Source organism: Dipodomys ordii, unplaced genomic scaffold (genome assembly GCF_000151885.1).
Source record: "Dipodomys ordii isolate 6190 unplaced genomic scaffold, Dord_2.0 Scaffold2, whole genome shotgun sequence".
Taxonomy (NCBI): Eukaryota; Metazoa; Chordata; class Mammalia; order Rodentia; family Heteromyidae; genus Dipodomys; species Dipodomys ordii.
Genome location: NW_012267218.1, coordinates 26,183,205 through 26,208,147, shown reverse-complemented (window position 1 = coordinate 26,208,147; position 24,943 = coordinate 26,183,205). Strand labels below are relative to the sequence as shown.

Here is a 24,943-nt window from a genome sequence, read left to right as displayed (position 1 = left end):
GAAAAAAAAAGCCGGAAGTGGCGCTGTGGCTCAAGTGGTAGAGCGCTAGCCTTGAGCTGAAGAGCTGAGGGACAGCGCCCAGGCCCAGAGTTCAGACCCCACAACCGGACCCCCCCCAAAAAAAAGAAAACCAGCTTTTCTGAGATACATTTTTTTAGCTTTAGAAAGGTAAAAGGTTGTACTTAATATGTACTACTGAGTTCAATGTCATGTATCAACTCTCCCCACATACAAAAAAAATTAAAAGGGCTGGGAAGTTGGCTCAGTGGTAGAGCACTTGACTTGCATGCATGAGGCCCTGGGTTCAATTCCTCAGCACCACATAAACAAAAAGAAAAAAGCCAGAAATGGTGCTGTGGCTCAAGTGGTAGAGCGCTAGCCTTGAGCTGAAGAGCTGAGGGACAGCGCCCAGGCCCAGAGTTCAGACCCCACAACCGGACCAAAAAAAAAAAAAAATTAAAAAATACAGAAAACAGAAAATAAAAAATAGCTGACCGCTCAACACAAATTTTGTTCCTATAAAATTTTTCTCTAGCCAGGCACTGGTGGCTCACACCTGTAATCCTAGCTACTCAGGAGGCTGAGATCTGAGGATGGTGGTTCAAAGCCAGCCCAGAAAAGTCTTCATGAGACTCTTATCTCCAATTAACTACAAAAACCAGAAATGGTACTGTGGCTCAAGTGGTAGAGCGATAGCCTTGAGTACAAAGAGGCTCAGGGACAGAACCCAGGCCCTGAGTTCAAGCCCCACAACTGACCTATATATATATGTTGAATATATATAATATATAATATATTAAATATATATTTTTTTCCCTCTAAATGTCCTCTAGACCAAGATTCCTGGACCCCAATGAGCCCTTCACAGAGACTTCTGTCTTAATTGAAAGGATGAAATTTCATAAGGAGGACAGAGCATGCTGTCAATAGTGTATCCTCCCTACCTTTTAAGTCCAGATAAACATTTCATATGCCCTTTGAGTCAGAGAATGTAAAGAACAAAATTCAGTGGAAGAATTATTCTACAATTCACAACCAAATCAAGCAAAATAACATAGCATTTTCAAGCAAAATAACATAGCATTTAATTCTCCAATGAATCAGTTACGACAAGAAACCTAAAGATTATGATCAGAAGACTTGATTTCATTATATTTTTAACAGTAACTGCAAATTTCTGTAGTATTTATCAGCAGTATGCAATAGCCAACTAAGGCCAAGTAAAATATCCAGTATTTATCATGATACTTAATTTGTTCATTGGAGAAAGGGTCTTGTCTTGCTGTAGAGCCCAGGCTGGCCTGGAATTCATTATCCTTCTGTCTTAGCTTCCCAAGTATAGAAATGCAGGTGTGCACCACTACGTCCTGTTGTTATTTCTGTTTTTTCATTGTTATGATTGGACAGGGTTTTGAGTAGCTTGACAGTACTCAACTACAGCCACACCATTAACCTATCATGATACAGTTTTCTATGTGCAGACTGCTAAGAAACTTTATTAAGATTATCTTAAATCCCTACAAGAAGGATGCAAGGTATTATAATTATCTGGCAGATGAGGGAAGAGATTCATTCATTAGTGGTATATACATACATGATAATGCCCTTCTACCATTTCTCTGCATCCTAAAAATTAATCATGTCTCAAAACCCAACACAGTTGTAAAGTTCGTTTTTTGATATAACAACTTGTACATCTCAATGTTTCAATGGGTCCACCTGTATCCCTATTTGAACGATTTGTTGTTACAACTTTAGCCTGGGGAGGGAGGGTGGGAGGATGGGGGTGTGGGAGATGGGAAGGGGAAACAAAGGAGGAGGCAACAATGCTTGATAAGAAATGTGCTCATTACCTTGACCATGTAATTGTAACCCCTCTGTATGGTATTTTCACAATAAAAAAAAAACCAACACAAATTCCCCTTCATTTCTCAATCATTCATATTAAACATCCACTAAATACTTTTCATAAAGCTAAATGTTAGTGTGATGAAGGATAAAAGACAGATCTTACTCATAAAGCTATTGGTACTCTTCTACTTGAGCCACACCTCCAGTCCAACCACCCCCATTTAAAAAAAGAATAAGGTCTCACTTTTTGCCTAGCCTTTCTGGATCTGATTAAACAGCCAGTTTTTCTGTCCCCTTTACTTTTACAATGAAAAGTGACTGACATAAATGAAGACTCGGCATTTCTCTGGCAAGGAAAGTCCAAGAATGAAACTAGGGAAGTACAACTTAGGTGCCTCTGAGCACTAGGGTAGGTGGGCAGCAGAAGTCAGTACAGTTTCCTCAGCTTTAGATTACTGTATTGCCCTCTAAAGGTTGGAAGACAAAGTCTCATCAAGACCATTTATAAGCAGTTTGGAAAGACAAGCACAGCTGAATCTGAATCTCTCCTTGCAACATAGAACCATTAGTTCCTACACAGCCTAATCCTGATTACTAATTACCCAGATCAAGAGCTTCAATAATACATTTCAAAGTGTCAGATTTGGGGAAAGGGATTTAATTTTTTGAAAATAAGGTCAGATCAGATTGGGACTCTTCCCAACCAAAGGCACAGCAAACTCTATACCTGATCTTTTTTTCTTAGTAGACTGTTATCCTTTAAGACTGTGCCAGCTTGGGCCCTGAGGAATTCCTGATCTGTGACTCCACAATCCAAGAACCTCACTATCTAATAATCTTTGGCAAAATAAATGAAAAGCCACTCTAGAAATTGTAAAGCATCATACAATTGTTGTTGTTAACTCATTCAAACTGATATATTTATCAACATGTACATGCAAAGCATACATTACAAAGGCGATAGGGAGAAATGAGTCTAACCAAGGGTCTACTTAAAAGGAAGAGTGAGAGGGGAGAAAATACATTGCAACTATATATAAAAGCAATAAAGAACCTCAAAAAAAGCTGTTAATAGGAGTCTGGAGGTAGGGAAAGAAAAACAGGCTCTGTTGGGGAGGTGAGTACTCTTATTAGCTGGATGGAATTAAGCTAACAAGGAGGGTGAGTGAGGATGAATATGGGAAAATAGAAGGCTTGCATGTATGGAAACAGAACAATGGAACTTGTTAACATTTTTTAGAAAAGGGGCAAGGGAGAGAAATACAGGTGGTGAGACAGATGAGAATTCATTGTATACAAGAGTAGAAGTGCCTTAATGAACCTCCTAACTTGTGTATGCTAATAAATAATCTTTTCAATAAATAGTGCTAGGACAACTTAATACCACATTGGAAAAAAAAAAGTTGATCTGGATGCATGGCTCAAGTGGTAATAATACTGAAATTCAAACTCCAGTACCATCAAATAAAACAAAAAGATCAACACCTACCTCATACCACATTAAGAAAAAAAAAATCAAAAATGGATCAGAAACCTAAATGCAAAAGGTAAGATTATAAAATTTTTAGAAGAAAACACAGGTGAAAATCTTCATTACTTTGGAATAGGTAACGATTTCTTAGACATAATTCTAAAAATAATAAAAGTAAAATGGACTCCCATCAAGCTAAAGTATTTATATTTCAAAGGCCATCAAAGTAAAAAAATATATATACACAGAATGGGAAAAAAATTTACAGATCATTTATCTGGGAGAGGACTTGTATGCAGAATATATAAAGAACTCTTGCCAGGTACTGGTAGCTCATGCCTGCAATTCTAGCTACTCAGGAGACTGAGGTCTGAGTACTGTAGATCAAAGCCAGCCTGGTCAAGAAAGTCTATGAGACTCTCTCCATTAACCACCAAAGAGTCAGATGTGGAGCTGTGGCTCAAGTAGTAGAGTGCTAACTTGGAGCACAAAAACTTAGGGATAGCACCCGGGACTTGAGTTTAAGCCCCAGGACTGGCACCACAAACAAACAAACAACCCCCCTTCCAGCTTGCTCATAATGTCCATAGTAGTATATTAGTCATAAAGCTCCAAAGAAAAAACAACCCAATTGCCTATACCTGATGAATAAAGAAATATGGCCTAGTTATATAATGGAATACTATAAACCAGTAAAAGAATAAATTTCTGATGTAAGTTACCACACAGAGGACTCTTGAAAACATTATGCTAAACAAAAGTACATGGTCTCTATGATTCCAGTTATGTGAAATGCCAAGAGCAGGCAACAGCGACAGAAAATAAGATAGTGGTTGCTAGGGAACAGGGGGAGGACAAATTGGGGAATGATTCATTATAGTTATGGGGTTTCTTTTTGGGTGATAAAAATGTTCTAGCAATACACAGTGGATAGTAAGTAGGGTTAATGATGGCCCTAAAAAGATTTGTCAATATCCTATTATCTGGAAGTTCTCTGGATTTGGGTCTCTGGAGGACGTAAGCCATGCTAACACTCATTTCAGACTTCAGGCTCCCAAAACTATGAAAGAATAGATTTCTGTTGCTTTAAGCTAAGTGATCTATGGTATTTACTATAGCAGCCTAGGGAAGCTATTAACAGCTTTGTGTGTCAGGAAGCACTGACTGAATATACCAAAACACATCGTCTTTTGTGTGTGTGTGTGTTTTTGTAAATCAAGGTGAAGTACCTGTCCCATAGCCATGAGGAATTATATACTTGGTAGCTGCTCATTCTCCTCCACTAAGGAGAAGGAAAAAAAACAGTCTGTGCCAGTATTGAGGCTTGAATTGAGGTCCTCACTTTCTTACTTGGCTTTTTCACGCAAGGCTGGAGCTCTACCACTTGAGCCATTGAGCCATACCTCCTTTTCTACAATAGTTTTTTGTTTGTTTGTTTTTTAAAATCTCTTGTCTTTGTGACCTCTCATCCTGACATTTAATAGGGGGAAAAGTTATAACCTGTAGTTCTTGGGGAACACTTAGGATGCAACTCCTTCCATTTCTAGACCAACATCCAATTAGCAGAGCCTTGAGTAAAAAAAACACAAAAACTGGGCTGGGAAGGTGGCTCAGTGGTAGAGTGCTTGTCTTGCATGCTTGAGGCCCTGGGTTTGATTCCTCAGCACCACATAAGCAAAAAGAAAAAAAAAAGCCGGAAGTGGCGCTGTGGCTCAAGTGGTAGAGAGCTAGCCTTGAGCTGAAGAGCTGAGGGACAGCGCCCAGGCCCAGAGTTCAGGCCCCACGACCGGACCCAAAACAACAACAACAACAACAAAAACACAAAAACTGGATAATTACAGAGGTTAATTTCAAAAGCCACCAAAAAGAAAAAAGGAAAAAAGAAGAAAACCAATAATACAAAGAATATTCATTGTGTATCCCTGGTTACAGCAATAATAAGCCCTGAAGCTCAGCACCATTACTGAGAGAGCCAAGTCAACTACCAGGGAAGAACTCCAGGAGTGATAGAGTGCTCTTGGGCAGAGTAGCCTTTTCTCAGGAGCAATCTCCACCACAAAGGGGTCTGCACAGGGTGGTGCTTGCCACAGCAATGTAAGGGTTTTCTTTGGTAGAGGAAAGCATAGGCCTGTCCCTTAGCACTATGATGGGAATTAGTATAGATCGCTTGAAAGGCGTCACTTAGACCTGCTTGGGTTGGATTCTCTGTGACCTCTATTCTTCAAGTCCTGAGAAGTGTGTGCAGGCAGGCAGGCAAAACAGATCTGGACCAGTGCCCTCACACCTCTAGTCCTTACCTCCACACATCACTGCCTTTGGAAAACATGGAGGCACGAATGACTTCCGGTGCCATCCAAGCATACGTTCCTGCTGCACTCATCTTGGTGGTCCGGTGCCATTCCCGAGCCAGGCCAAAATCAGTGATTTTCAGAATCTTGTTGCTCAGGTCTCCATTTTCCACCTTCTGCAGGATCAGTACTGGGCAAGAACAGAAAAGAAATAAGAAACCAGATCTGCATTCATCAGAGGGAAAGCACTGAACGCAGCTATCCTCCTGGACTCGCCTTCAGGCTCCATCATTCTGCTATGATGGACTGATGGTAGGATCCATCACATCTTAAACACTGACAATGCACTCATTTTTGTGTCACATATTTTCTAGGCACTACCTTTAATTCTCACCAGAACCTTAGACTGTAGGTACTACTAATCCAAAAATGACATAGGGGTACTCAACCATTAGTCAACACAGATATTGCAAAATCTTGAAAAAATATTCAGAATCTACTATTCTTCTAGTATTTAGGAGAGGAAGCAATCAACCTATATTGTCATCTTTATTTAATGAAGAAACTCTTATGTAAAACTGCTAAAATTCCAGAGGCCACTCAATGCAGCTAAGGCTGGATCTTAGGCTATATGATACCACAGGCCTTTCACATCTTCTGGGAGAAGAGCTAGTTGTGTGTTACAGGCATCTTTCTGAGCAGCAGCTGCTTTAGTATTCAATCTGCCAGGATAACCCTAGTTAAAACCATTTGCAGGTCGCAGGGGAGGGAGGTGCATGTTCTATTTTCAAGGTTTCATATAGTATCTGGACACTATCCATAAATCTCTCCACACTTGCCTTATGCTCTTTGGAGAAAACATATCTATCAGGCTCCAAAGATTTCTGCATAAGCCAGAAATGCTCCATCCCACTAAGAAATGGCTGAAAAATTAGGGAAGTCAGAGGCACATCCATGATGTAGATATGTGCCAGAAAGAAGCTGGTGCACTGGCACAGTTTTTCTCTGAAACCTAAATTACACCAGGCTCTAACTTCCAAGTACTATTGCGGGAGGCATCATGGCTGTCCTAGGACAGCAGCCTAGGCAGCACCTCACCCCTGTGACAGTCCCATTCATAAATGTATCCTGATAGGAGCCAATCTCACAAAAACCACCAAAGCTATTAATTTATTCATGTATTGTAACAAATTGCCTAAGTGGGCACCTGGGGACTCTCTGGATACGTGGAAAGTAAGCCTCCGTTTTCCTAAGTGGGATGTTTCCAAAGGCTCTACAGGAGGACAGCCTCTCATAAGCCAGACACTGGGCTGCTTAAGACTTCTGGGTTCTGAATGCAGGATTTCACAGCAGGAAGCCAGATTCCCTCCTCCTCATCCCTGCTACTCAAATCTAAACGGTGAGTGTGACAAGGGAAACTGCAGAAGACAGACTGAAACTAGGAACTACTTTGTCTAGCCAGCTCTGTCTGAAGACTGAAAGTAGTTCTAAGCTCTACGTGTCAGGTTATCCCAGAGGATGCCCCACAAGTTGGTCCTTCCTGGTTTGCTTTCCATTTTGCTTCTGATGAAAGCTATCACTTCTAAAGATGTATTTCATCCCAACACTCTGAAAGCACAAACTCTTCCAGAAAAGAATCTAGGACAGTGGCACTTTGGATGGATATTTCAGGGCAGGGGTGGAGTCTCACAGCCACAAGGTTCTTTGGCTATTCACTGAATTATCAGAGATTGAAAGGATACAAAGCAAATTGCTTTATGTTCATATGTGCTTCCCAGAAAAGCAGCAACATGCATGATTACGAGCAGCTACAGAGTTCATGACACAAAACAATCCCCACCCTCAATCCCTGTCACATGTATCCCCACTCCAGGCTTCCTACATACTGAGAAAGTACAGGCCTCAGATGCTTAGGCAAATCTAAAAAGAGAGGAGGGGGAGGGGAAAGGAGGGAGAGAAAGAACAACAGCAACAACAAATCCTTTCTCCTGCTTATCTATTAACAAAACAAAACAAAAAATCCAATCTTCTGTGGCAGACAGCTAGCAAGTAGACATTCAAATAGCCAGGCAGGTATCACTAAAGAAACCCACCATTTTCCTGCAGAAGCAGCCACCAGGCACTGTTTGCCTCTGAGAAGACTACACCAGGAGGCATAGGGAGTCTGTCCCAGGCATACTCAGGGGGGCTCAGCCTTGTCACTTCAAAGCCCCAGGTAGCTGGAGCAGGGTCAAGTGGGGGAGGAAGGAAAGTCTGTCAGATGGATTACAAAGGATGGTAGGTGGATGGGAAAGGACCAGCCAGAGGGTCTCTGTGAATGGGAATGCCTGAGACCGTTTAGCTACAGGCCAGCTCCACCTAATCTCCATTGTCCCTGCTGCCTGACACCCAGATGGTGCTCCAACACTTGCCCTGACTGCTCAGGTCTCAATGCCTGGCCCCAAGCCGGGCACTGGTGGCTAACGCCTGTAACCCTAGCTACTCAGGAGGCTGAGATCTGAGGATCACGGTTCAAAGCCAGCAAGCCAGCCAGGACAGGAAAATCTATGAGTCTCTTATCTCCAATAAACCACTCAGAAAACCAGAAGTGATGCTGTGGCTCAAGTGGTAGAGGGCTAGCCTTGAGCTGAAGAGCTCAGGGACAGGGCCCAGGCCTAGAGTAGAAGCCCCATAACCAAAAAAAAAAAAAAAAAGAATACCTGGCCTAGAGGTGCTACTCTCATCCAAGAAGAGGGGCTGTAATCAGAAATTAACTAGAAATCTTAGCAATAGTTATCTACCAAACACTAAAATTGTGATAGTTTTATTCTTTATTTCCTGAGATTAAATCTATATAACATAAAATCAACCATTTATTTATTTATTGGTGATCGTGGGGCTTGAATCCCCCTAATCACTCATTTCAACTTCTCTTGGGAGACAATGCAATTAATTTTATTTTATTTTTTGGTTGGTCATGGAGTTTGAACTCTGGGCCTGGGCGCTGTCCCTGAGCAAATCTTTTGCTCAAGGTGAGCAGCACTCTACCACTTGAGCCACAGTACCACTCCCAGCTTTTTTGAGTAATTTATTGGAGATTAAGAGTCTCATGGAGTTTCCTGCCTGGACTTGCTTCGAACTACATTCCTTAGATCTCAGCCTCCTGAGTAGCTAGGATTCCAGGTGTAAGCCACCAGCACCTGGCTAAGCATTAATTTTTTAAAGAATAGTAAACTTTTCCATAGCAGTTGAATGCTTTTTAAAATTCCGCCACAGAATGAGGATTCTCAACATCTTTTCTAACATTTATATTCATCATAATAACTTATTTACTATTATTATTATTAAATTGCCATCTTAATGCATGTGAAGTAATATCTTACTGAGATTTGGAGTTGTGTTTCTCTAATGGACTAATGATGCTACTAAGCATCTTTTCGCGTGCATATTAGATATTTATTTATCTTCTTTGGAGAAGTATCTACTCAATCCTCAACTCATCTTTTCGGTGGTTGGTTTAGCTTGTTATTGTTGCACTATAAGAATTCTTTATATGTTTTCAAATTAGACTTTTATTAGACATAGAATTTTCAAATATTTTTTCTACTCTGTAGGTTGTCTTTTAACTTACTAAATTCCTTTGGAATAAATGTTTTTAATTTAACTGAATTCCACTTATTTTTCTTTATTTTGTTGCTCATACTTTTGGAATAATAACTATGAATCCATTACTAAATCCAACATCATAAAGATTTATCTCTAAGTTTTCTTCTTTTAGGTGAGGGGAAGAACTGGGGGTTAAATCAAGGACTTGTACTTGGTAGGCAGGTACACTCCTATTAGAACCAAGTTCCCAGTCCTTTTTGCCTGATTTTAAACAGAGCCTTACATTTATGCCTAGGCTTTGATCCTCCTATTGACATTTCCCATACTACTTGGATAATGGTTCACACACTACACTTAGCATTTACTTAAATGAGAGGGGGTTTTGTGAACTTTTGTGCCTAGACTGGCCTCAAACCATTTCACCAGATCTCTGCTTCCTGGCTTTGATTTTAGTTCTGTTCTGTTCTTTTATTTCTTTCTTGTGCCAGTGAACTGAGGGCTTTGTGTTCTTGCTTGGTTTTTAACTCAAGGCTGGTGCACTATCACCTGAGCCCACACCTCCACTTCTGGCTTTTTGCTGGTTAGCTGGAATTAAGAATCTCTTGCATTGGTCTCCCAGGCTGGCTTCAAACCTCAATCCTCAGATTTCAGCCTGGTGAAAAGCTAGATTACAGGTATGAGCTACTAGTGTCGACTCTATATTGTCTTAAAAAAATAACTTTATAAATTTTAGATCACTATAGTAAATGAAAGAGCTAAATATTCTAACACTGTGTAAATTAGATGAAAACAAAAATAAGTACTAGCCGGGTGCTGGTGGCTTATATCTGTATTCCTAGCTACTCAGGAAGCTGAAATCTAACAACCATAATTCAAAGCCAGCCTGCATAGACAAATCTACTGACTCTAATCTTCAATTAACTAGCAAAAAGCCTGAAGCTGCAGTATGGCTCAAGTGGTGGAGTGCCAGTTGTGAAAGAAAAAACCCAGTGAGACATCAGGGCCCAGAGACTGCACCAAAAAAGACAGAAAAAAAAAAAAAGGTATGTTTTAGTAGCTCTTACTCATGAGCAAAGTTCTGAGCCTAAGGCCTGTGTTCTGTTAGAAAGTAAAGATTGAGGGCTGGGAAGGTGGCTCAGTGGTAGAGCGCTTGACTTGCATGCACGAGGTCCTGGGTTCGATTCCTCAGCACCACATAAGCAAAAAAGAAAAAAGCCGGAAGTGGCACTGTGGCTCAAGTGGTAGAGTGCTAGCCTTGAGCTGAAGAGCTGAGGGACAGCATCCAGGCCCAGAGTTCAGGCCCCACAACCGGACAAAAAAAAAAGAAAGTAAAAATTGAAAATATCAGAGAGAGCATATGCCAGTGGCTCATGCTTGTAATCCTAGCTACTCAGGAGGCTGAGATCTGAGAATCGTGGTTCAAAGCCAGCCCTGGCAGAAAAGTCCATGAGACTTTTATTTCCAATTAACCACCAGAAAAACAGATGTGGTGCTGAGGCTAAAAATGGTAGAGTATTAACCTTCAGCAAAAAAGCTCAGGGGAAGCACCCAGGCTCTGAGTTCAAACCCCATGAGTGACCAAAAAAAAAGGAAAAAGAAAAGAGAAAAGAGTCAGAGAGGAATGAAAGGCAAACTAACACCCAAATGAATACTGACCCTCCACATACAGAGATGCTGAATGGGATTAAGGATATTTAATGAGGTTGGAGACATGACTCAAGTGATACATCTGGACAAAAAAAGAGGGAAGGGCAGGTATTTAATGTGGACTACCTATGGTCTCAAGGACATCCCCAGCTAGGAAATCAGATGGAGAAATGGGGAAAGGGACAGAGGCTGGGCTCTCAAAACTTGGCATTAATCAAGGATACTCCCCTCACTAGGTCCTAATGGCAAACTTGGCTTTGGTTTAGGTTTTATAATTGTCAGATTTCACTACTAATGCAGGGGTCTCTGACTTGCTAAATTCTTACCTTGGCACTAAGGCCACTATCCAGACTTTCATTTGGCTTCCACGAGTCAGTCCCATCTATCTCTCTCAGATGATATAACTAACTTGTTTTGAGATTTTGTGTCTGTGTGTGTTTAAAGAATTGTAAAAGGATGCATTAAAACTTATTTTAAAGATGAAGACCTTATCTCCAGTCCCTTTAGAAGCTCCATGTGTCCTTCACCATCCACTTCTCTCTCCTCAGATGTCTTTCCCCAGAAGTCTCAATGTTAACTTGGAGGAGTGAGGCTGGGTACTGAACCCAGTCTTGCACATGCTAAATACTCACCACTGATCAACAACCCTAGCTCCACAATACTGACTTCTCTTTAGGATTGTGATGCCTATGTATACACATCCTTAAAAAAGATGTTGTGTTTTAAAAAGAGAATGGCAAGCAAAAAAGAAACTATGTCAGCCAGGTGCCAGTGGCTCACGCCTGTAATTCTAGCTACTAAGGAGGCTGAGATCTGAGGATCATGGTTCAAAGCCAGCCTGGGAAACAAAGTCCATGAGACTCTTATTGCCAATAAACTACCAAAAAACTGGAAGTGGTGCTGTGGCTCAAGTGGTAGAGCACTAGCCTTGAGCTGAAGAGCTGAGGGACAATGCCCAAGCCCAGAGTTCAAGCCCCACGACCGACAAAAAAAAAAAAAGAGAGAAAGTATGTGCACTGCTTTCCTAGAGCCACCAGTGAACACAAACTACAAGGGCTTAAAACAATAGAAGTTTAATCTTCTCACAGCTCTAGAAGCCTTGGTGGGGCAGGCTCCCATGGTCCTACCTTGCCTCTTCTAGCTTCTAGTAGCTGCCAGCATTTCTTAGGGCTCCTTAACTTATGGCAGCACAACTAAGCTCTGCCTCCATCCTCACTTGGCCTTCTTCCCTCTGCACCTGTCTCTGTGTCTTCAGTGTTCTCTTAGTTGTCTGTGTTTATAAGGACACTAGTCATGAGGTTAGACCTCACCGTAACCTAGTATAACTTCACTTTGGCTTCATCTGCAAGATTTTATTTTCAACATTTACAGGTTAAGATTTCAACATTTTTTTTTTTGCAGGAATGGGAGTCAAAAATTCTATCAAAACTGTGTAAGAGGTAAGATATTGCCCTTGCTAGATAAAACTGAGAGAAGAATAAATGGAGTCTTGTCATACTTCTAGAGAATTTACGAGAGCTCTTTCTGGCTGGGTGCTGGTGGCTCACACCTATAACTCTAGTTACCTGGGAAGTGAGACTGGGAGGACTGCAGATGGAGGTCAGCTCACAAGATTCCTTCTCAATGAGAGCCGCTTGTGGTGATGCACACCTATTATCCTAGCTACTATAGGAACTGTAACACAGGCGGATACTGCCCAGGAGCATGCCCAGGCAGAAAGCAAAACCCTATCTCAAAAATAACCAGCAGAAAACACAACTTGGAGGTGTGGCTCAGCAGTGACTGCCTGCCTAGCAAGTTCAAGGCCCAGAGTTCAAACCCTAGTACTGCCAAAGCAAAGAAAGCCTTTTCTGGGATGGTCAGTAGGCAAAGTCATGAAAGAATCCTAGGAAAATAAGGTAGGAATCATAGTAGGGCAGATACTGGACATCCATCAGGTATATGGTTAGGATAACTGGGCTTCTTTGTATTTTCTGTTTCTAAATTCATCTGGCCTACCTCATGTTCTCGGGGTTGGGCAAAGAAAACACTTCCAATGAGAGTTAAATGAGTTTCTATTTGATCTGTAGGACAAGAAAGGAGCTTCATCAGCACCCCAGCCAGCCAGCCAGCCAAGTACAGATAGTCATCTAGACCAGGCTTCCCCAAGCAGTTAGTACTCAAGTTCAGTGGATGGCACACTGACAACAGGTTAAGTTGGTGATGACAGCCTGAGTCATGGGCTCTAAGCTGCCATCCTCCAGGCACAGTGCAGAGGAGTTCCCTGGTCTCTCCCTTCACAGTCCTTGGGATCATTTCCCTTCTCTTCTGCATTCATTTCTGTCTCTGGATGGTACATTTGTCAGAAAGTGAAAATACTCATCTCATTACTTGATATAAAGAGGATGTGGGAGCTTCCCTTTCCGGCCAAATGATCAAGGGTGGGAAATGAGAGGGTGACGAAAGGAGGAAGAGTATCCACGAGTTGATCACTGTTAGAACAGGAAGATGAGTGAAAAGGAGTTCATTGGGCCCTTCTCCTTACATGCACACAGGTTTTCCACACTAATAGTGGGAAGGGAGGGAAGAGAAAGGAAAGAAGGGAGAGAGAAAGGGAACCAAAAACTAACTAGGACCTCTGGGTACATAAGATGAATTGATCTACTTTGACCATGGAGAAGAGGCAGATGGAAAGTCTGAGGTCACTGAGCTGTCAGGTTCCTCCCCAGTACTCTCCTAAACTCCTGCTAGGAAAATAAAGGGCAGCTGCCAATGCACTCGGCATGAAGTTGTGGGGCGCCACGCAGTCTCATCATGCAGGCCTCAGTACATAAGGTTACTTCACCTCATGAAGCTTGAACACAAGGCCTGGGTGCTATCCCTGAGCAATTTTTGTGTAAGGCCTGAGTGCTACCATTTTGAGCCAAAGCTCCACTTCCAGGTTTCTGGTGGTTAACTGGAGATAGGAGTCTCTCTTTCCTACCTGGGCTGGCTTGGCACCAAGATTCTCAGATCTGAGTAGCTAAGATTCTCCTGAGTAGCTAAGATTACAGGTATGAACCACCAATACCTAGCCAGCTCTGCTTTTTAAAATGAAGTATTCCCATGCTCTGCTGAGTCTGGTGTTTCAACATAGAAATTTGGTTCTACAAGTTAGGAAACAGCATGGACTACAGAAGAAAGAGATTTGTGGGTCTAGGTTTGCATTTCATATAACACTATTCAACCTTTTTCACTTTAGCACCCCCTTCATCCCAGTGCCAACTAGTGCCCTGAGCTACTGGTTTCCACACTTCTTAAGTTTCTGTGATTAACACAAAACCAAATCAAGCCAAACTAACTTTTGCTGCTTTCCTGCTGCCAGGTCATTAGTTATCATTCCACCTGCTTTCCAGCTCCTAAAAATTAGCAACTGCTGTCCCTTCTCTAGTGCACCTGTGGGGGTCAGCTGTCATTTTAGCTGTTCCAGGAGGAGCAGAAGCAGATGTATCATTTTGTGTGTCATCTATTTCCTTAGTGTGGCACCCTGCTTTGTTTTTGTTTGTTTTCTTGGGACAGAAAGAAGGAAACTAGTATACATAGTCTGTTTCCAAAGGTAGCTGTGAACTTTTCCAGCCCTCAGTGCTTTTTCACCTCTTTCAATATGCCAAATCCATTCTACTGCTGGCTCCTGCTAAGGCCCATGGCTCAAACAGATCTAAGACTAGTACTGTGGCTTGGTGGTAGAGTACCTGCCTCGCAAGTGTGAAGCCCCAACTTCAAAGCCTAGTACTGCTAACAAAACAAAACCCCGCCAGGTCTGTATCACAGCATCCTCTCTAAGGACCTCTGAGCTGCAGCAAGGCAGGAAGAATCAAGACACGGGTCCAGGACGTCTGGGTTCTGGGTTCATTTTTGTGTGTGCTCTTCAGTGGGACCCCATTTCCTTATCTCTGTCATTCTCAAAAATCTAGATTTCCTGAAAACAATGCCAATCCTCTCTGGGGGTCAGCCAAGTTCCACCATCTGTCTGAAGTGAAGAACTAAATCCAAGGGCAAAGAGAGTTAGGGAAGGTGACTCTACTGTAGGGCAAAGCCACATTCCTGCAACACTGCAGGCCTTAGGGCGCCTGTCTTAGCACTTGAGACATTTACTGCCGGCAGCACCATGTCTCCAGAGGAAGGAAGGAAGATGATCTTGGAAATGCATCCCTAGCCGGCAGCCTGGAATGCCAACAAAGCAACTATTGACACAGAATGGCCTCCACTGGCTGACTCAGCAAGAGCTACATGAGAAAGCCCGACTAGGGACCACTACCAAGTATGATGAGAGTACAGCCAGTATGCCTCCCCCTACCTCTCCTGGCCCTGTGCCCACTCTGTACTTCCAAGACAAGGTCTTGCATACTGAGAGGACTTGCTTACTGAGGAAAATGAGTCATAGCCTAGACTCCTCAACTCTGGGCCTCAGCAGAGGTGTGGTGCTGCTTGGAGACAGCGGCGAGATGCCAGTCCCGACTGTGACCCAGTCAGGCTCTGTGTTGTCAGCAGAGCTGTGTCAGGTTCTGTTGGTACAACCAAAACTGTTCCCACAAGCACACAGGTAAAGACAACTACAAGTCCTGTCAAAAGTGGAGGAAACCAGGTTCTTTGGGATTTCATAATCTATTCCTCTTGGTACAGAAGAACCAGAGTGAATGGATATAGGCAAAATCAGGAGCACTCAATACAATGACCTTTCTGTTAAGTCCCAGAGACAAAGGTAAACCATAATGGCCTTTCCTTTTCCTATAATCAGAAAATGAAATAAAAGGTGCTCAAGAAACATGGGTGTTCCATGCTAAAGGCAAATGATCACAAAATGCGTCTAATCAATCAATTCAGGTGTGGGTTTGAACACCTGTGAAGGTTCTGTATCACAGTCACCTATGAAGCCAGAACAATGACTTCCAACCTTTAAAAATAATGTCCTTTCAGCTAAAAAAAAAAAGGCATTATGATGCTAGTTCTAATTTTAATATGTGTTGACCTAAAAGAATAAAAATGTGCCAGTGCCGGTGGCTCACGCCTGTAATCCTAACTACTCAGGAGGCTGAGATCTGAGGATCACGGTTCAAAGCCAGCCCGGGCAGGAAAGTCTGAGACTCTCCAATAAACCACTAGAAAACTGGAAGTGGTGCTATGGCTCAAGCGGTAGAGTGCTTGCCTTGAGCTGAAGAGTGCAAGGACAGCGCCCAAGCCCAGAGTTCAAGCCCCACCACCGACCAAAAAACAAAAACAAAAAACAAACAAACAAAAAAGAATAAAAAGTAACCACATCTAATGTTTGTGAGAACTTTCCTGTCAGGTCCCATCAACAATTACTGAAGGTAGACTATTATTATTATTTAAGATGTGGAGACTAAAATTCAGACAGGCTAGTCCCACACAGGCCAGACTTAACCAAGCTCTAGAAAAATCATCCAGAGGCTCAGACCACATATACACCCTAAAGAGAACAATTGTAAATAAATTTGCATTTTAACAACATAACACTATCTAAACTTATAAACATTTGGAAAACAGAAAGATAATTAATATTCATACTTTACAGATGTGTACAGCAATCCCTTGGAAAGACCACTGATCTCAATGTTTAACATTTTTTGTTTTTTTTTTTAATCCAGAAGGTATATAAAAATGTTTTCAGATTTTTCATCTGATTTGTTCATGCAAATGTAGTTCTATCAAATACTTTATTTTGTCTTACAGGTACTTGTTGCACAGACAGATACTGCTGTATTTAGAAATTTCTATTTTGGTTCATTAAAAGCTGAAAATCAATCTACCTGTTTATTGAAAAAATACCAAAAGCATGTTTGATTGCTCCTGAGGCTCTACCTGCCTGCTGCCTTCTTACATCCACATAGGTATCTCAAGTCCTCCAACTCTGGAAGTGCAAATGGGAGAGAAACCTACAAATATGGGTGAAATCAAAAGGTCTGAGTCAACAGCATGTGAGAGAAATAGAAAACAAATTGAAAAGGCACAGGAATGGACTGCTGCTATGTTAGCAACCTGGCAACACTTCATGGAAAGCTAACAAGGGATTAATGACAGGAAAAGAGCCTGAAATCTGTGAGTCAGACTGCTAATCACAATGGTCATTGGCCCCTCCTCCCACAGTAATAACATCCACTTATAACAGGAATGGCATTTCCTAGTCTCCTCCACCAAGGTGTAGCTAGGTAACTAAGGAGTGGCATGTGGCTACTTTTCATAACCTGTCTTAAAAATAAACCGGCTTGGGTCATCTGGCCCTTGATCTTCATCCCCTTCTATATGTGCTCTGGAAAATGAATATGACCGCTGAACTAGCTACCATTTTGACCTATGAGAACAGGACTATACCCAACTGGCAGAACTGTGAGCAGGAGTGAGGTCACACCAACCGTAGGCTGTCTCCACAAGATGGTCACATACAAGAGGAATTAGACTTCTTACTTCACTGGTACTTGGTGTCTGTTTCTCACAGCTAACATAATCTAATTAATACAAAATACAATTACAAAAATCTCTCTGGTACATGCCTATAATCTCAGCAGCCATCAGAAGGCTGAGACAGGAGAGCTGAGAGTTTGAGGCCAACTTGAGTTACTTTGTCTAAAAACAAACAAACAAACAAAAACCCGTAACAGAAATACATTTTTTAAAAAACCCACCAGAAAGGCATATACATAGCTCACGATTTGGACAGCCTCTGCACTGCTATAAAATGAACTAACCTGAAGCACCCTCCCCCACCCTTGAACTGCACATTTTTAAAGCATTATGTCACATTTTATAACAAGTTTTGGCTTAAATCTGTTTTAAAAAAAGTTCATGTGTTGGGTGCTAGTGGCTCATGCCTGTAATTCTACCTACTCAATAGGCTAAGATCTGAGGATCAGAGTTCATGGTTCAAATCCAGCCTGGACAGGGAAGTCTGTGAAACTCTTATCTCCAATTAACCACCCCAAATCCAAAAGTACATCTGTGGGTCAAGTGGTAGAATACCAGCCATGAGCTAAAAAGCTCAGGGACAGTGCCCAGGCCTTGGGTTTAACTGACAAACAGACACAAGGTCACAGACTCACAGACACACACACACACACACACACACACACACACAAGTTCCTGTATAGGGAAGGCCCATACGTACACGGCACTGTGCAGTGGGTATTCAAATAGCTATCCAACCAGTACTTCCGCAGAATATAACTAACTAGCCAGAATGTAAGAGAATGAGAAAGGGTAGAGCAGGGGTATCGTTGCTATTTATTATAAAACTTGTAATATACTTTAGCTTTTTCTTCCTTTCATTATTTCCTTGTGATGAGGAAGTCTCATTATGCTGCTCAGACTGGCCTTGAACTGCTAGACTCAAGTGATCTTCCTGCCTCAGCTGGGACTGCAGGTGCATACCACAATACTCAGCTGTATTTTTGTTTTGCATTAAAGAGTTTTTGTCATGTTGAAATTTAAGTTTGCATTAATTAGATAGGATAGCAAATCTACTTGACAAAGTAATAATGGCTTGCTCTGTTTCTTTAAATTAAATCATGTATATATTACTTTAAAAAAAATCAGGAAGTGGTACTGTGGCTCAAGTGGTAGAACACTAGCCTTGAGTACAAAGAGGCTCAGGAACAGGGACAGGACAGCACTTTTTTTTTCTCTCTCTCTCCCTCCCCTTCCCCCCATATATATCTCTATCCAGGTGCCAGTGGCTCACACCTGTAATCCTAGCTACCTGGGAGGCTGAGTATTGTGGTTCAAAGCTAGCTAGGACAGACAAGCCTGTGTCACTCTTATCTCCAATTAGCCACCAGAGAGCCAGAAGTAGAGCTGTAGCTCAAGTGGCAGAGCCCTAGCCATAAGTAAAAAAATTAAGGGACAAAGCCAGGCACTGGTAGCTTACACCCATAATCCTAGCTACTCAGGAGGCTGAGATCTGAGAATCATAGTTCAAAGCCAGCCCAGGCAGGAAAGTCTGTGAGACTCTTATCTCCAATTAACCACCAGAAAACCAGAAGCAGAGCTGTGGCTCAAGGTGGTAGAGCACTAGCCTGGAACTCAAGAGCTCAGGAACAGCGCCCAGGCTCAGAGTTCAAGCCCGATGGCCAACCAAAAGAAAAAAGCTAAGGGACAGTCCCCAGGCCCTGAGTATAAGTCCCAGTAACATCATGAAAAAAAAAATACAATAGGCAGCTTGATAATATATGTGACTACATCATATGAAAACAATAATACATAAAATACACAATTGAATCACATTTTTAAAGGATTTTATTACTAGCTCTATCTATAAGATGGAAAAATGCCCTGAAGGATCTAACAAAAATGCTAACACTGGTGATAGATGGGTCATGGGATATAGGTAACAAGTCTTTCTTTATATTCATCCATATTGTCATATCTATCTATACATATCTGTGTGTGTGTGTGTGTGTGTGTGTGTGTGTGTGTGTGTGTGTGTATATTGTGTGCTAGAGCTACTAGGGCTTGAACTCAGGGGCTTGGGCACTGTCCCTGAACTTCTTTGCTCAAGTCCAGCATTCTATTACTTGAGCCACAACTCCACTTCGAGCTTTTTTGGTAGTTAATTGGAGATGAGTCTCAGGAACTTTCAAGCCTGGTATGGTTTTAAACCTTGATCCTCAGATTTCAACCTCCTGAGTAGTCAGGATTACAGGCATGAGCCCCAGGCACCTAGCAAATATCTATTTTGTTATAAAAAAAAATGAAGTCACTTAACACCAGCAGCTGCTGCTATTTTGTGCATCAAAGGTGCTTCACGTAATCCACCTCATTCACTCCTCATGCAGGCCAACAAGCTGGGAAGCAGCCCCACTGTACAGATGAAAAAGCTGGCATTCTGCTCTGGCGTATAAGCCCATGCTCCTTCACTATCCCATATTGTACCTGTGCACAGGGAGACCAGATCTACTGCACTCTCTGCTCCCCAATTCTGGTCTCTCACATGCCACTATTTAGGAACTATATCTTCCTTTTATTTGTCTTTGGATAGCCTCAGATTTTAAACTGACTGGACAGAAACATCCCCTAGTCCTGACTGAACTCAAAGCAAGCACTGAGTCATTTTCCACAAAGCTATCCTGTAGATGGGATACTTCGCACTGCCAGGGCCAAGGAAGGAAAGCTGTTCTAAACAAAGAACTGAAGGAGAGGCCACCAAAGCTGGTTGTCAAACCTAATTCTATCTCTAAGTGCACAACCCGTCCACCAGAATCCAGCAAGTCTTAGGCTAAAGCCCAACTATAAAGTGTAGTCTATGTCCTAAGGAAGAGAACCAGTCCTTTATATATATAAATAAGTGCCTACGACTAAACAAACATTTGGGAAGGTCACACACACTTAAGATCAAACAAGGACAGCTCTGGTGAGGCTGGTAGAAGAGAAGGTTTCCACAGGCATACTTTAGGACAAATGTGTACTCAAAGCACTATAGTTGGGACATTATATTAGCTTGAGAGATGTAGTGCTGATGCTGATGGGCAAGACAAATAGCCCTCCCACTCTAGATCTGAAACCATTGTAGAAGTTTCCAGTCTTGCTTTAGGTTATATATGCTAGGCCCTACAAATTTGCCTACTACATCCAAGCAAACTCTCAGGAAGGTAGGGGGGGGCCTAGATATCCAAAATGTCAATGTTCTCAAGTATGTCAACAAAAATACATTACAGGAATTCCCTGGGATCCTGACGCTCTGCTCTCTCCATTACAGCCTTATCCTCAAAACAAGGAGGTGCAATATTTGGTGCTAGTGAAAGCAGGTAGGACAAAACAGCTGTTTAGGAAAAGGGCAAATATAGAATGTTCTTAATCCCGGACTACCACTTTCAGTTTCAGAATCTTCTCCATTAGCCCTTCAGACATCACATGATAAGAACTGTTCTGTATCGGAGTTGACTTGATATATTGAAAAGTTGAGAGTCATGCAACAAAAAAAGTCTAAGTATCAACTTCCAAACTTCTAGACCTCAACCTTGCTGTGTAATAGTCACCCCTGGGAAAACCGTTTCTCACTTCTTATTTACCCTGGAATGATTCTTCTTTTTACCTTCAATGGAGGAAAGGTTCTTTTTTTTTTTGGTCCGTCGTGGGGCTTGAACTCTGGGCCTGGGCGCTGTCCCTCAGCTCTTAAGCTCAAGGGGAGCGCTCTACCACTTGAGCTACAGCGCCACTTCCGGTTTTCTGGTGGTTTTATTGGAGATAGGAGTCTCACGGTCTTTCCTGCCCGGGCTGGCTTTGAACCGCGATCCTCAGATCTCAGCCTCCTGAGTAGCTAGGATTATAGGCGTGAGCCACCAGCGCCCGGCTAGGAAAGGTTCTTTTACTAAAGCAGATTCTATCTTGCTCCTTCATAGCCCAGGGTACCCCTATTTATCCAGAGAGATGCTGACAGGTGCTAATGGCCAAAGGTATACTGGATGGAGGCCTGAGCACAAGGCCCAGGACTCTGACCAGGGAGTCACATGCCCTGCAAGCCAATCTTGACACACTGCTCTTTTCCCTCAGAGAGATCTGATGAGGACACAGAGGCCCCACCTTGACTAAGTATAGTGCCCACCCAATTCTCTGGGAAGGAGATGCCACCGCCATGGGTACAAAGGGACCTGGGGTTAGCTAAAGCCTTTAAAATGTCATCTATATCTGAGAGCAGAACTAAAACCAAGAGAAAATCCAAGTTGTTACCCCAATAAATCAAAACCCCCAAATTCATGACTAACAATTTACTGATTTCAGCAAGTGAGAGATATCAACTGCTTTGAAATAGACCAGCAGTCACCTATATAGGTAAAAGAGAGAGGGACTTACAGATGATCCCATAAAGGAAAACAGGATGGATCTCCCCTCTCACTCTGGCATCTCTATCCCCATTCATACTGGCCATAGGTCAACATCTACAACCGTCATCACAATGTTTGCTAGTTCTGACTGAGCACTTCACTATCTGCCAAGTATTATGTAGCATTTTTACATACATTACCTCATTTGAGAACATTATAAGATACATGATATTTTAACCTCTATGTATAGATAAAGAAGCTGTAGCTGATCAATTCCCCTAACTTCATAATCTAGAAGTGTAAAGCAGGGACCACTGTCTTCAATTCCCACATTCCCCCACAATGACCTTGTTCTACCCCATCTGTCCAGCTTATTTGAGCACCTACTGTGGAAGATGCTAGAAACAACTGCTATGCAGAGAAAGGAGCTATGAGGAAAGACCAGGGTTTGGTCCAGGGAAGAGAACCAGCAGGCCACTCTCAGCATTCAGAGGAATAATGGAATTCTAGGCCAATGGGTATGTGTGGCTGACACATCTATTAAATAAAACCTTGTCGCTAAAGTAGGACCTTCATGAAAGAAGAAGACAAATAAAGGGACAGAACTAGACTACAGATCATGCAAAAAAAAAGTTTGGAATCTACATCTGAGTCACCAGTAGTTTTTAAGCAATGAAGTGGTGTGATGAGATGTATGTTTCAGCAAAACCATACTGTAATGAGATGGTAAAAGACAGTTACAAGTCAGAAAATACCACACTACACTGCCACTACCATCCCATCTGCTATTTGCTCTGGCTAGGTGTCTGTATATAATCAATCTTATGAAAAGGTACTAGCATCAAACAGCAGAGGGACTTTTTTTTTTTATCTCTAGAAGGTGGCTTCTTCATTTTCAATTGCAGTACTGTACCTCACAATGTCAGAAAAGGGCATTTAGCAAGGAGGTCAACGAATGACATGAGAGAGGACAAACTGCAAAAGAGCTTCCAGGTCTGGCTCATGTTCTCCCCAGACAGGTGCCATATGGGCCTGAAGCACAGTGTTTAGATAGTCAGATACAGGACTGAAATCCTGGGGTTTCAGCTTGAATTAAAGGATTCTAGGCTTCCAGGTCACTCCCAATTCTTCCCTGGCTATGAATTTGTACCTCAGAGAGCAAGGGAGAAAACCAGATGTAGATATATAGACTTGATTATGAGAAACAAATCAAAGCAACAGCCTTCATAATGTGCTCATACCTGTGCTTGCCACATGATGCTATAGTACATGTGGATTTCTGATCCTTTACTGGGCTGAAGGACATGATGGAAATCAATATATTTATAGGCCTTAGTTCATCATCCTAGAAAAATGAGTCCTTTAGCCAGCTGTTGCTTCCCATGGAAATTGCACTTTCATCTCTCCTTGGAGGCTGTACCCCTTCCCATTATCTCCCATACTGCTGGGTAAAGCTTTCTGTGATTAAAACAGAAAAGTAGGTGCCATTTCCCTGACCAATCTCTTAGCATGTGTTTGAAAGACACTAGTTCTAACATCCTAAAATACAACTGCTTCAAAAGACAACTAGCTGGGCGTCCATGGCTCATGCCTGTAATCCTAGCTAGTCAGGAGGCTGAGATCTGAGGATCACAGTTCAAAGCCAGCTTGGACAGGAAAGTTTGTGAGACTCTTATCTTCAATAAACCACCAGAAAACTGGAAGTGGCACTGTTGCTCAAGTGGTAGAGCACTATCCTTGAGCTGAAGAGCTGAGGAACAGCGCCCAGGCCCAGAGTTCAAGCCCCACAACTGACAAAAAAAAAAAAAAAAAAGACATCAACTCAGAAAAACAGAAGTCATGTCAAAAAGTAGGATGCAGCATCTACCTTCTGCAAACTGAGCCCAAATAGCACAGCTAGAAGTCAAGCCTTGAGGCCAGCTAGAGACAGACATCACAGAAAGCAAGCAAATAGAAAGCCAGAGTGAGGCTTTGGTGTAATTATCTCCTCAAATACCTGTCTGTCCTGTGTTCTCCTACCTTACCAACTCAAATCAACTGAGAAGTGCTACCAGATCTCTGTCAGCTACATGGCAGTTAAAAATAATTAAGAAAGAGGAAGTACAAAGTATAACAGACCCTGGATGATTTTGCCAAAAGGAAGTCGTTCTTTCTCCACAAGTAAACATGGAGTCCAGCTGCTGCACAGACTCCCAGGATCTAGCATACCCCTAATCTCTGCCTACAGTTCCCCTGACAGGTTGTATAGAAGAATGTATTTTCAAATTCACATGCAATATCATTCATATGCCTGGTTCTTATCCTGAGAGGTGTATCTCTGTCCCCTCCACTTGGAATCTGGTTGGGTTTGAGACTCCCTATAACTAACAAAAAGCAGTGGAAGTGCCACTTCACGACTTCTAAGCTACATCAGGAAAGATACAGCAGCTTCTAACTTTACTCGTTGGAAAACTGTGCCTGAAGCATTAAGCTACTACATTAGGCCAAGAGTCCTGACAGCCATACCCATGGAAGAATTACAGGTGGGCACAACCACTGTCCTAGCCTTCAAAGCTTTTCAGCCTAGGTATGAGATATGTAGACAATCTTAAGATGATTCTCATTTCCATTTGTGGCTTCACCCTGAGCCTATACATTTTCCCAGCTGAGGTCCCTAATTTTGAGAACTACCTCTACCTCCCTTCTCAAAGCCTGACCTACTGTCTCTATGAAATAGTAAAAAGGTTCTTGTTTGTGGTAGCTTGTTCCAAAGAAGCAGATACTCTTGGAAACAGAATTTTGATAAAGTAAACGTTACCGTGTGTGTGTGTGTGTGTGTGTGTGTGTACTCTTGGAAACAGAATTTTGATAAAGTAAACGTTACCGTGTGTGTGTGTGTGTGTGTGTGTGTGCGTGTGTGTGTGCGTGTGCGTGTGTGCGCGCGTGCACCCATGCATGTAAGTCCTGGGGTTTGAATTCAGGGCCTGGGGTCTTTTCCCTCAGCCAGAGGAGCCACAGCTCTACTTCTGCTTTTTTTGGTACTTAATTGGAAATAAGAGTCTCACAGATGTTCTTGCTTGTACTGGCTTCGAATGTATAACCTCACTTAATCCTCATCACAGTGCTATGAGTTAAAAGGATTGCCCTCACCAACAAAAGAAGAAAGGAGCTCAGAGATTGAGAACTTTGCTCAAAGCCAGATTTACCTGATTCAAAGCCCACAGCACCACACCATGCTATACTCTGGCCACAGGGAGAGAAAAACTTTTTTTTTTTTTGGGTCCGGTCATGGGGCCTGAACTCTGGGCCTGGGCGCTGTCCCTCAGCTCTTC

The 24,943-nt window shown here is 42.3% G+C and overlaps 1 protein-coding gene across 1 annotated transcript in view; it reads right to left on the bottom strand.

Moving 5' to 3' along the window:
- Map3k9 (mitogen-activated protein kinase kinase kinase 9) overlaps window positions 1-24,943 on the bottom strand; it is a 64,040-nt gene that overhangs the window by 17,023 nt on the left and 22,074 nt on the right. The window contains exon 3 of the mRNA XM_013017697.1: window positions 5,620-5,800. Within this exon, the coding sequence (XP_012873151.1) occupies window positions 5,620-5,800 (181 nt within the window). The remainder of the gene's footprint in view (window positions 1-5,619; window positions 5,801-24,943) is intronic.